At 40.4% G+C, this 12930-nt stretch overlaps 1 protein-coding gene across 1 annotated transcript in view; it reads left to right on the top strand.

Annotated features, from left to right (window-relative positions):
• Positions 1–12204, top strand: part of FRAS1 (Fraser extracellular matrix complex subunit 1) — a 352531-nt gene extending 340327 nt beyond the window's left edge. Inside the window, 4 exon segments of the mRNA XM_036764965.1 lie at positions 560–726; positions 1991–2196; positions 5708–5854; positions 8728–12204. Coding sequence (XP_036620860.1) covers positions 560–726; positions 1991–2196; positions 5708–5854; positions 8728–9321 — 1114 coding nt within the window. The 3' untranslated portion in view covers positions 9322–12204.
• Positions 12205–12930: the final 726 nt, after the last annotated feature.

The raw sequence follows: 12930 nt of genomic DNA, 5'->3' as shown, positions 1-12930 counted from the left end.
AGATGGCTCTGGAGAGAGAGAGGCTGGTGACCTTGCACAGCCCTCCCTCACTTAAATCCAATTCACTTGCATGTCATGGCATCATCTTCCTGATGTCATGATCCTCTTCTAGAATGGAGAAACAACAACAATAGTCATGTGACCTAGCCTTAATCACTGAATAGGCTTTGCCTCAATCAGACTGAGTCCTGTTAAAGACCTTAGCTTAAAAAGGCCAAGGTCCCCCACTGCATCCTGGGCCATCTCCAGTCGTCCTGGTGAATATCAGGCCACTGGACCCAGATTTCTGTGGAGGAGAAAGTGAGGTGGCCTTGCACAGCCCTCCCTCACTCAAATCCAATTCACTTGCATGTCATGGCATCACCTTCTTGATGTCATGGTCTTCTTTGAGAACAAAGGACAAACAATTACCCCTAGTTCCTCCTACCAGTTCTCATATGGCCTCATCTCCAGCCAACTCACTGTCTTGGTCCCCCATGCTCAATGCTGTGATGAAGACAGAATTTCATGAAACATGATCCACCCCTTCATGGAGTTCTTGTTTCTCTCCTTCATTTAGATTTTTGATACCTATTGCATTCCAGCAGACTAACCGCCCAGTGCCGGTTGTCTATTCACTCAACACTGAGTTTCAGCTATGCAACAATGAGAAAGTGTTCCTGATGGACCCCAGCACATCTGACATGTCACTGGCAGAAATGGATTACAAAGGGGCTTTTTCAAAGGGTAAGCCTATCCTAGAGCTATACCTGGATCTCAGGAAAAAAAAGGCAGAAAAATGAGACAGATATCTCTTCATATGAGCTTTCACTTTGGCATCCTCAGCATAAATTCCCCAAAGTGTGGTTTTACAGAGGCTGAAGTAGCTTAGTATAGCAGAAAAAACACTGATTCTGAAGTCAGAGGACCTGGATTCAAATCTCACCTTTCTCGAAGGCCTTTATGAATTAAGTTACTTAGCTTCCCTGGGCTGCAGTTTGCTCATTTTCAAAATGAGGGGATTGGACAAAAACAGTGGTTGTCAAGGTTTTTGGTTTCAGGTCTCCTTTGCACTCTTAAAAAATGACTGAGTACCCCAAAGAGTTTTTGTTTATGTGGGTTATATCTATTGGTACTTAACATTAAGAAGTAATGCTGATAAATTTTTAAATATTCATTGATTCATTTAAACTACAATATATAACAATATTATTAGCAATACAATAAACAAACCCATTGCATGTTAAGAGAAATAAAACTTTTTATGAAAAATAACCATATTTTCCCAAACAAAAGAGTAGCATGAAGAATGACATGGTTTTATATACTTTTGCAAATCTCTTTAATTTCTGGCTTAATAAAAGACAGCTGGATTCTCAAATCTGCTTCTTTATTCAGTCTGTCATGATATGTTGTTTTGGTTGAAGTATATGAAGAAAAACTGGCTTACATAGAGATATGAAGTTAGAAAAGGGAGAAGTATTTTAATAGGCAAATAACATCTATTATCATGAAAATACTTTTAATCTCTTGGACGCCCTATAAGAGTCTTAGGGACTCCAATGGATGCATGGACCACACTTTGAGAACTGCAGGACTAGATGGTTTCTCAGTCACCTTATAAATCTAGACCCATGATCCCTCTAGGTTTTGGCCAGATATTCTTCCTTTCTGTTGATTCAACCCAAGGTAGCACACCAAGTATAGCCCTTAGCAGTGATTAACAGTAAGACCTAAACCATCCTCTGCCATTAACTCATTGAGTAAACTCAGCTAAATCACTCAATCTCTCAATGCCTTAGAGAAATAATAGCAATGCCTTCCTCCTTTCTACCTCTTCAGTGTGTTTAAGACCAATGAGATAAAGCATGTGGAAACATTAGAAGAAATCCAATATGCTATTGTGAAAATATCTAAAATCACTCTCCTCTCTACCTTAACCTCCTCTCTCCAGTTTTTTTCTTTCCTAAACTCAAATCCTGACCTTGTTCCTGACTCCCCATCTTTACAGGTCAGATCCTCTATGGTCGTGTGCTTTGGAATCCTGAGCAGAACCTCAACTCAGCTTACAAACTGCAGCTGGAGAAGGTCTACCTCTGTACTGGCAAGGATGGCTATGTGCCTTTCTTTGACCCCACTGGGACAATCTACAACGAAGGGCCACAATATGGATGTATTCAACCTAATAAGCACTTAAAACACAGATTCTTGTTGCTGGTATGAAAATTATTGGAGGTCTGGAGATGAAATTTCTGGCTTGGTCCATTTCCTAATTCTTTTTCTTCTTTATCCAGCTTTTACCTTCTCCTTCAGTGAGGTTTTAGTTTTAGTAGCAATAGTTTTATGAACTCTTAGTAACACAGAAATAGTGTCCATGAGTGATGGTAAAAGTTCCCTCAAGTGATTTTGGCCTGAGAGAAATATAAAGTCCCAGCCCTAGAAATGAACTTCCATATTTACCAGGCAAATGTTGTATGTCCATAGTACAAAGCCTAACCCCAGGACAGGGGCAGTTATCACAGAAGGGCCCTGGGGCTGGTTAAGAAAATAGTGTCTGACAATAGAACTTGGATTTCTGAACTGCTGTCTAAAATATAGAGATGATGGGCTTCTGAAGAACAAAATGCACCTAACGACTTTCAAGTACATATTTCTCCAGAGTCTCTAAAATATGAACTTAAACTTTAAACTGAAAAGGAAAGAGGAAGGAGGAAACTGATCATCATTGTAGGGTAATTGTAGTATAGGAAGGAGGTAGAAACACCAAAAAATTCCCAGGAGACAAAATCATAGAAAGGAGCCATTGACAACAAAACCAGATGCACATGTATGCATGTGTGTATGTATACATATCTAGCTATATGTGCATATATACAAAAATTGGCAAAATATAGTCAACAAGAAGTTGAACTTTAAATCCTAAGGCAAGAAAATAAATTTGACTTCAGTAGATTTGGTAATATGAGACCTATGCTTGGAAAATGGCTCGTGTGTTGCATCTTATTCAGTGACATAGAAGGGCAGGGAATATAGTAGCATTCTATATTAAGAATGTATATTCATTTGAGGAAAGGAAGTAATTGGGAGTGAGATGTGGTAGAGGTGAGGCAGGGATAGCATGATGAAGAATGTGTAAAGATCATGAAAGGCAGAAAGGCAGTGTTATCATGGGATTATACTAAAGACCACCTAGACAGAAAGAGGAAATGGATGAGGAGTATAAAAAAAGTCATGAGTAAATCATGGAAGCATGATCTAATACTGTTGGAAGACTTTGATTATTGGACATTTGCTGGAATTTTCTTTCTCCCCAAGAAAAAGCAGCTAATAACTTTTCAATTTGTGTTAATGAAAAATTTATCCTTCAAACAATGGGAGGAAGCAGTAAGAACAAATTCTATTCTGGGTATAATTGAGCAATAAGGAAGAAGTGGTTGTTGGGATTCCTGAGGGGACGTGGTCACTACATTTTATAATCTGTGATATGAGAGAAAAGCAAGGCATTCTGATATCTGCCCTACATTTGGAGAGATCCAATTTGAAAGAAGTAGCTAAAGGTAGGCTAAAATTCATTCAGTAAAGTTGGTCAAAAAGACATGGGACATTCTCAAGAATGCTATTCAAAGATAGAAAAACAATTTTTGTGAGGAGAAAGGTGAGGATTGTCCAAAGAAACTGATATGGATGCTTGAGAAACTCATCAACTTAGATTTTTAAAGAACTATATACTTGTTTTTAAGACTATGATGAACAAGTGACTGAACAAGCTATTGGGCTTATCCATCAGGTTTATATGTGTGCATGTATGGGAATAAATGTGCTTGAATGTACATGTGTTTGTGTATCTATATCTATATAGAGATACAGTTATATATGCATATAGTGTATATATATGTGTGTTTAGATATACATATAGTTGCATGTGTACATGTATACATGTATTTGTGTCTACATACATATATGTACATGTATGTATATATGTATATTAATGTCTCCCTACACATACCATTCCTTCTGACTTTTTTCCCATTGGTTTGAGAGGAAACAGTAATTAAAAGGATTAGATGCACCTTAGGGAAGAGGGCAAAGAAAAGGGACTGTGGGCTAAATTCTGTGTGTCTCACCTACCACAAATCTGCTATTTTGGCAAATCTACTCTCAGTTCCTCTAGTCATTCCTGCTTGTGTCTGCCCAGTCCCCTTGCATCAGTTGTCCTGTGTTGGCAGATGTCACCAGGCAAGCCTTGGCTGCTGCCCATTATTCTGATTCCTACTAAAATTGAAAAAGAATATGGGCTGGTGACATTAAGAAAGGAAAAAATAACTTCTAGTGAGGCCCTTTGCTCCACTGGCATGCTTGAAATGTCCAAAGGACTTCATAAAGCCCCCAAGCACTGGGGTAGGATCCTTGTGGCCCTGAGTAACGGATAGAAGTTGCAAAGAGAAAAATTTAGGCTTGACATCAGTAAATACTTCTTAATAGTCTGCACTGTCCCAAAGAGAAATTGGCTGTCTTCAGAGGTAGAATAGGTTTCCCTTATTGAAAGTCTTTGAGCAAAGGCTGAATGACTATTTAATGATTATGTTGTAAAGAGGATATTGTTCAGGTTAGGTTGGCCTGGATGACCTCTGATTCTGACATCATAAGGGGATATGGTACAACCCCAGCACCTCCCTATTGGCCACCACTGGGAGCCAAACTGAAAGAGGTTTTCTGTTCCCAGAGCTCACTTCCTCCAGGCTTGCTCGGATGGTCATCAGATATACATCAAGAGAATTTCTTCTCTTTCTATTGCTTACAGTCCATTGCCAAGTCTTATCAGTTCCTCCTTTACAACATCTCTTGCATCTGTCTTCATCATGTCATATGGCCACTACCCATGGGGGCTCAGGTCCTCATCCCCTCTCAGATGGACTAGTGCAGCATATCTCCTTGCTTCCAGTCTTTAATCCATCCTCCACAGAGCTGCCCAGATGAGCACCTGCCTGCTATGGTCACTGGATTTGGTGTTTTTGCTTACTTTTTTTCTCAATAAAACAGTACAAGGTTCAGTGGAGAAAATAGAGAAATTTCCAGAATGACTATCATATTAAAACATCAAAACAATTTATTTTAAAAAGATGAAACACAAGTATGACCATGTTAAGAATCTTCAGTAGTTCCCAGTTGCCTCAGGGATAAAATCTTCTCTAAGCCTTTAAACCTTTGTTAATCATGCTCTAGCATTGTTTTCCAGGCTTATTTCATGTTAATCTCCTTTGCCTACACTGTTCCAGCCAAACTGGCTTGCTTGTTGTCTCCCAATCTCAATGTTCTGTCATCTCTCACCTTTGCCCAAACTGTCCCAAATGCCTGGAATGCTCTGCCTCCCTCCTTCCCTCCCTTCCTTCCTTCCTCTTTCCTTCTATTTCTTCTTCCTTCATCTTTCCCTGCTTCCTTCCTTCCTCTCTCCCTCCTTCTTGCTAGAACCCTTAGCTTCATTGTCCTTTTCATGGTTAACACTTCCTCTCTCAAGTTACATTGTATTTATTTATCTTACTTAAATGTTGTATCCTCCCCGTAGGAAGAATGTAAGCTCCTTGAGGTCATGAACTGGTTTTCGTTTTGCCTTCTTTCCCCTATGCCTGGTACAACGTCTTGCATAAAATAAGTCCGTGATAGATACTGGTTAAATGAATGAATGAATATTTCCTGCTCCAAACTATTTTGTTTCTCCTGTAAATTCTAGGATCGAAGTCAACCAGAAGTCGTTGATAAATACTTCCATGATGTGCCTTTTGATGCCCACTTTGCTTCTGATTTATCTGATTTCCACATGGTCAGTAGCATGCCAGGTGTGGATGGATTTATTCTGAAAGTTGATGCACTTTATAAGGTAGGTTTTATGAGAAGTAACAAAGCAGACAACTCAGTTTCTTTTAAACAACACAGAGAGGATTAGAATTGACTCTGAACTTTTTTATCTTTGAGGAAAATTAAGACCTCATCTACAATCCTACTATAATGCTTCATTATTATATGAAAATGACCCTAGACTCCCCAAGACATCACCAGGGCACAAGCTTTGGCAAGTTCTACCAAGCTGGAAAAGCTTCAAGTATGGGTCCAGGTGCAGGCTCTGTCTGATGACTAGCCTGACCAAGTATGGAGAGTCACACACAACCTCTCCAGGTCGGCCTCCAGAAGATGAATATTTTTGGCCTCAGCCACTTGTGAAGCCATCTACTGACCCAAAATGATGACATGGTAGAGTGGAATCAGATTGCTCCCATTCCCAGCCCTTCCGTTCATTAGCTATACAACCTTGCACAAATCATAGTCTGTAAAAATGAAGAAGTGAAACTAGACAGCCTCTAAGATACCCTCGGGCTCCAATATTCAATGTATTTCGATTACCAGAGTCATTGCCTTCAGTTGCATCAAGGTTGTGTACCTAGTGGTCATTTTCACTGGGATTCTTTTTTGTTTCCAGCCTATGTGGACTCAGGCCATGGACTGGCTGGGTCAGGCAATCTGCGCAGCCAATTCTCTAGGCATGTGAATAAGTCAGGCTCATCTCCCAAAGGAATCGGGGTACATTCTGTGATGCCACAGGCATCACGCCGGCATTTGGAACGATGGAGACAGCTGGTGTGTGAGGAGCATACAGAAGTCTCCAGTGCCAAATTCCAGTTTCCCCATTTTTGAATACTAGTCACATTTCTGGACTTTGTATCACATCTGACATGTGTGTGGGAGGGGCACTAAGGGCCATTCAGAGAGGAATAAAAGTCTTGTCACTAAATCTGTCCCTTGTTGCTGTCCTTCGTGGGGTGATCTAGGAAATATTCAGTTAGCATAGCATCTTGTATATGTACTTTGTACATGATAAAGTGCTCAGTAAATATTTGAATGGAAGAGTCTATTGGGGGCAGCTAGATGGTACAGTAGGTAGGGCACTGGGACTAAAGTCAGGAAGACCTGAGTTCAAATCCAGACTCACCCATTAGCTATGTGAACCTGGGCACAGTTGTCTGCCTCAATTTCCTGACCTGTAAAATGGGGATAATGATAGCACCTATTCCAGGATTTTTGCGAGGATCACATGAGATAACTACTGAAGAACTGGCCAAGAAATTGATATAAAGGGTGTTATAAAGAGATAAATGACCAGAAAAAGAAGGTGGACTAGCCATGTAGTGAGAGTAAAGACTAACCAATGGACAGCTTGTCTGCTCTTGTGGTCTACCTGCAACATCAAAAGAGCTAGAGGAAGGGTCCTAGCACATTGGAAGAACCACTAAAAAGGACTTATGGGAAGGCATGGACAACAACCTCACAGGGTATGGATGGGATGTAAGAGGACACCTCCATCCAACAATTGAAGTATGCTCGATATGAAACAACTACTACTCAGAAGTGGAATATGGAAATTTTAGTTTTACTTAGATTATTTTAGTTGGGTTCGGTCATTTTTATAACATTATTTTGAAAGTGCCAAGAATTCTTTGTATTCTAAAATATGTACTGTGGCATCATGGTTTCTCAAACCTAAAATTATCTTTTGAAAAAAGTATCATTTCTGTATGGACAAAATGTAGAGAGAATGCAGTAATTATGCTTCGAGACACACTAGAATAACAATCCTGATAAGAAAATGTAGACTCCACCAAGGTCCTATTTCACTGTTTCATTAGGTTGGCAAGATGGCCCTAGGTTTCCCAAGGCCATGCCAATGTCTGTCAGTGTCAGAACTAAGATTTTCTTCCACTAGAGAGGTGTCAAGTATAGTTACAGCAGTGAATTGTCTGGTGTCTGAACTGGGTTTGGAGGTCAGATATTTAGAGATGAAATGGGCCTTAAAGATCACCAAGTGCAAACCCCCTCATTTTACAAATGAGGAAACTGAGGCCCAGAGATTTTAAGTGACTTTCCAAGAGTGATGATACAGGATTCAAACCCAGGCCTTCCTGACACCAGGTCCTACAGTCTCTGTATTCACTATACCATGCGGCATCTCCAGGTAGACTGCAGGATGATGACATTTTAGCCACAGCAACTTTTCCTATCTCATCCAGATTGGACATGCGGCAAGCACACATAGGCCTCATCTCTCTTCTGATGGGCAAGGGAGCTTTGTTTGATCCACTCTGTTTCTGACCCCGGGCTGATTCACCCCTCCTTAGACAACCTGGTGCCTGGGCTCCTGGGCACTTACCATACCGATGCCAGATTAGTGCACACACTCAATCGGCTTAGCCCTACTGCAGCTCAGAGCTCTGGAGCCATAACCTTTCTAGGAGCTTGGACTATAAGAATGCACCCTGCTCCCCATCCCTAGCCATGGCAACTTTAAAAGAGCATCTACCAACTTGTAGAGAGGTCATGATCTGTGCCAGAAAAGGAAATACATACAATAATGTGGCAAAAAATCACAGGTCCTTGAAGTGATAAAGCAAATTATATAAACAAGAAAAAAATTTTTAGGAAAAATATTTCTACTAATAAATATTAATGCAGAAAAATAATATTAGGGCCTAAAATAGGACCCATGCTCTTTGAACCATAATTCTATAAAGAATCATAAAGAACCATAACTGTTATTATTGCTTTTCTTCCAGCTATTATTTATTTTACAATTTTATCTATATCCTATTATCTTTTACACCATTATCGAATATTTTTATCTATTGTACCATTTTCTCTGAAACTCAGAAGTTATTCCTTTGTTTCCATTGAAATGAGCTCTTTGTTCTTCTCTCCTTCCAGGTGGAAGCAGGCCACCAGTGGTATCTCCAGGTCATCTACATCATTGGCCCTGACACCATCTCCGGGCCACGAGTGCAGCGGTCTCTCACCTCCCCAGTGAGGCGCAGCCGCAGGGACTTTGTGGACCACACGGGCCGACTGACCCTCGATGATTCCCTCATCTATGACAATGAAGGGGACCAAATCAAGAATGGCACCAACATGAAATCATTGAACCTGGAGATGCAGGAGTCTGTAGTGGCCGCTTCTTTGTCCCAAACCGGAGCGTCGATCGGGAGTGCCCTTGCTGCTGTCATGCTCCTGCTGCTAGTGCTTTTATTGGCTTATTTCATCACCAGAAAATGCCAAAAGCAAAAGAAGAAAAGAGCCCCAGAGGACATCTTGGAGGAATTCCCTCTGAACACCAAGATAGACATATCCAAGAGAAACCCCGACAGGCTGGAAAAGAACATGAACAGACAGTATTGCACTGTGCGAAACATCAATCTCTTGAGTGAGAATGAGGGGGCCTACAAATTCAAAGGTGTCACAGTCAAAAGAGTCAATCTGGAAGTCAAAGTTCATAACAATTTACAAGATGGAACTGAAGTTTGATGGCAGCGACCCATCTGTATTTTTTCTAAAAATCTTTTTATAAGTGGTAAAAAAATAATAATAATAATTAAAAAAGGTTACTGGTATTTTTATAATCTTATGGAAAAAGGGAAAACTATAGCTTTGAGTGGTGGCCTGCACTATATCACATGCTTCAACTCACAGCTGAGCTACCTTATCCAGGGAAGAACCAAGGGAGGCCATTGGGACAGGAAACATTGAGTAGGTGGTGTTTCTGTGGGTATTCTGTGGGTTCGTTTTTTTCAACATCAGCAAATGAATCTTTTTATCATGGTGGTCTTGGGAGACTAGGACTTCATCTATCAGTTGATGGGGATATGATGATTTTAAAAAAAGAAAGTGTGCTACAATGGGAAAAGGATTGGATTTAGAGCTTGGAAGACTAAGTTTCAGATCCCAGTTCTGGCATTAACACACTATATAACTTTAAGAAAGTTACTCCATTTCTGTAAAGTGGAAGGAGTCGGACTGGATAGTTTCAGTGGTACCTTTCAATTCCAAAGCCTATGATCTGAAGGTATTCACTTCCACTTCTCCTCTGCCTTTCCTAAGCCCTTGGATGACCCACCCCCGGACTGTTGACCCATTCACTCCCATTGGGACTTTTTGTTATTTGTTTATTGTTTCCAGGCACGATTACCATTTGATATTTACTGTTCACACTTCACACTGTTAGTGCACTTTTCTCTAAGGAGTTTCCAAGTTCTTCCTAAGACTTTTCCACAGCCCCCGTAAGAACGCTTCAGGCTTCCCTTGGCAGCTAGCAGGCGTAGATATGTGCCCACTTCACAGTGCAGAAAATTGAGATCTGGAAAAATTGAAGGCTTGGCCAGCATCTCGGAGCAAATCGTTGTTTGTTTGTTTATCTACCCCAAAATGAGTAAGATCCTTTCCTGACTCCCGGGCTAACCCAATGCTATCCAGAGAGATGAATCAATGCATCAAGCCCTTATTTGTTAAATGTCTGCATGCTTTCCCATTCAACAGCTATCCACATAGTCATGGATGCACTTTAGACTTGAGTCTTTCCTAGAAAACCCACCATGATATCTTGCTCTCCCAGGTTTCACATACCTACTACTTGACAGTAGAGTACCCTGTGCTCTTATTTGCTGTGGATTTTAGAGCTACTAGTATTTCAGGAAATGTATATGTTGTATTTAATTGGGGCAAATTACAGAAAAGCCAAGGAGAGAATCCAGCTAGAATTGAGCAGAGGACAGCTGGGTGCTTCCTGATTTCTTTTGCTACGTCCATCTGCCCTCCCTTGTTGTCTTCCTGACAAAGTGAGTCAGGTGTTTCTTTTAGGGGTTTCTTATCTGGTAGCTCAGGTGCGTGATTTGGCCACATCTGTTCATGGTGAAGTCACGGATATGTGGTGTTAATATAATGCTATGGCCAGAGGTCAGTTTAACTACTGTAGGTGCATCATATGCTTGGCTTGCTTTTTCTTTTAATCTTTGACGTAGCCTTATTGGCATATAAATAAGCATGTGTGCCAAAGGCAACTTTGAATTAGAAACAACATTCTTATCCAGGTTTACCGAGAGCCACTGTCCCTTGATGCATGACTTCTCACAAGCACGTTTTATAACACTGGTGATCGTATGTGTAGTTGGAAGACCCCAGCTATGGGTGAACCTTCAGAACTAGAAGCATTGTACCAAAAGTGTTAGTAAGAACTAACCATGAAAGGCTTCTAGGCACTTAGGAAAATGGTGAGGAAACGAAATTAACTACTAATGTGGTGTTATTAAGAAGGCAAGTAGAGGACACTTTTCTCCATGGACGATGGAATCATCTTGCAATTGGGCAAAGACAGACAGTGTCAACTAGCTGGATCTGATGGCAACACCAGTGGGGGATGGGTAGAAAGCGAACCATGGTCTGTCTGTTGGCAGCTGGAGTTAGGAACATGGATCAAGTCTGGATACCTCCGATGCCTGTATTCTTCGGTAAATTACATGCACACGGGAAAGAGGAGACCAAAAGATCCTAGCATCAATATCTAATGTCTGAGATATTGATAACACTCTCCATGCTTTGCTTTCATGTAACAACTTTTTGTGACCATGCATTTATTAAGCACCTATTGTGTTCAAAGCACTGTATACTGTATAGATGAAACGTGCTAGCTGCTGGCATGGAGGATTATCCCCTCTGTGAATTATCCCTACCTGCCTTTTTTCCACTATATACTCAACTGAAGGCTATGGCTTCCTCTATTACATGGACACACTGAATGTAAAGTGTTAAGACATGTGGAACTGAGATTTTTCTTGTTTGGTTCACTGTTGTCAGCATTTTTTTATCCACTTGGGATTTGATGAACTTGATCGTGCAACTGATAACTTTTATGGTATTTGATTTCAGCTGGGTCTGTGCCCTTGTCTTGCACATCTCTCTGCATTTCACCATGCAGGTTAGGAGGAACAAAGAACCATCCGTGCTTTGTTCTTTTCCATGTATGTTACGGTATGTTAAAGAGGAAGAGGGTGATCCTTTGCCCTGGTTGTCCTTTGCTGTTCTTTTGCTGAATCGTATAAACATTAGAGGACTCATATAGATTCTTGTTGTGGGCAGGACAGTTGCCAACACTTTCTTATATAGTTCTGAAGTTCTCTGTCTCAGTGTGTGGAAGTTGATCTTCCTACCATGATTGTTACTCAGAGTATTACCCTATCACCCACACCCCTGATCTGATGGTGTAATCCATTTGTGGTGCTGTCTTCCTGATTTCTTGAATCTCTTGTGATTTTTGTATTTTCATTGCTAATCTATGTGTTACAGATTTCTGATTTCTTCAACAGCACATGCCATAATATGGATTTTTATTAATAAATGGCATTTTGGTTGCTTGTTTGCTACATGTTCTCCTTTTATTTATCTTAGTAACATATCAGTTCTGTGAAGCAAAGCCATTCTTAATTCAGAGGGAAAGGACTTGGAGAGACTTTTGATTTGGAGAGAAGAGCCCACTTTTATTGTGTAGTGGCCTTGGAGCTAATTCATACCCAGATTCTTAGCAGTAAATAAAGCATGGTAAAATGAAAGGAGCACTCACTGGCTCGAGTCAGAAGACTGGAGTTCTAATCATACTTCTGTTGCATGCTACCTGTATAACCTTGGGCAAGTCATTTAACCTTCCTGGGACTCATTTTCTTCACCTAGGGGGTTCAGCTAGATCATCTTTAAGGGCCCTTCTTGCTTTCAACCTGTGATCCTGTGACCTTCTCTAGCACCCTATTAGCCACAAATATAATATTTAAAATCCATATATACCAAACATATACTTTTATCAAAAAGTACAAATAGTTATGTACATACCCTTTGACTTAGTGATACCACTGCTAGGCTGAAACCCCAAAGAGATAAAAGAAAGAGGAAAAGAACCTTCAAGTACAAAAATTATTTCTAGTTTGCCAATCATTTTTCTTACTAATAATAACTCACACTTTAAAGTGTACAAAGCATTTTATTCACCAAAAAACCCTGCGAGAGAAGTAGTACAGATATTATCCCCCATTTCATAAATGAGGAAATTGAGGTTGAACCGAATTTCCAGAATCACACAGCCGATGGTAGAGT

The sequence above is a fragment of the Trichosurus vulpecula genome, chromosome 6 (assembly GCF_011100635.1).
Source record: "Trichosurus vulpecula isolate mTriVul1 chromosome 6, mTriVul1.pri, whole genome shotgun sequence".
NCBI lineage: Eukaryota > Metazoa > Chordata > Mammalia > Diprotodontia > Phalangeridae > Trichosurus > Trichosurus vulpecula.
This window is presented reverse-complemented; position numbering and strand designations above follow the sequence as displayed.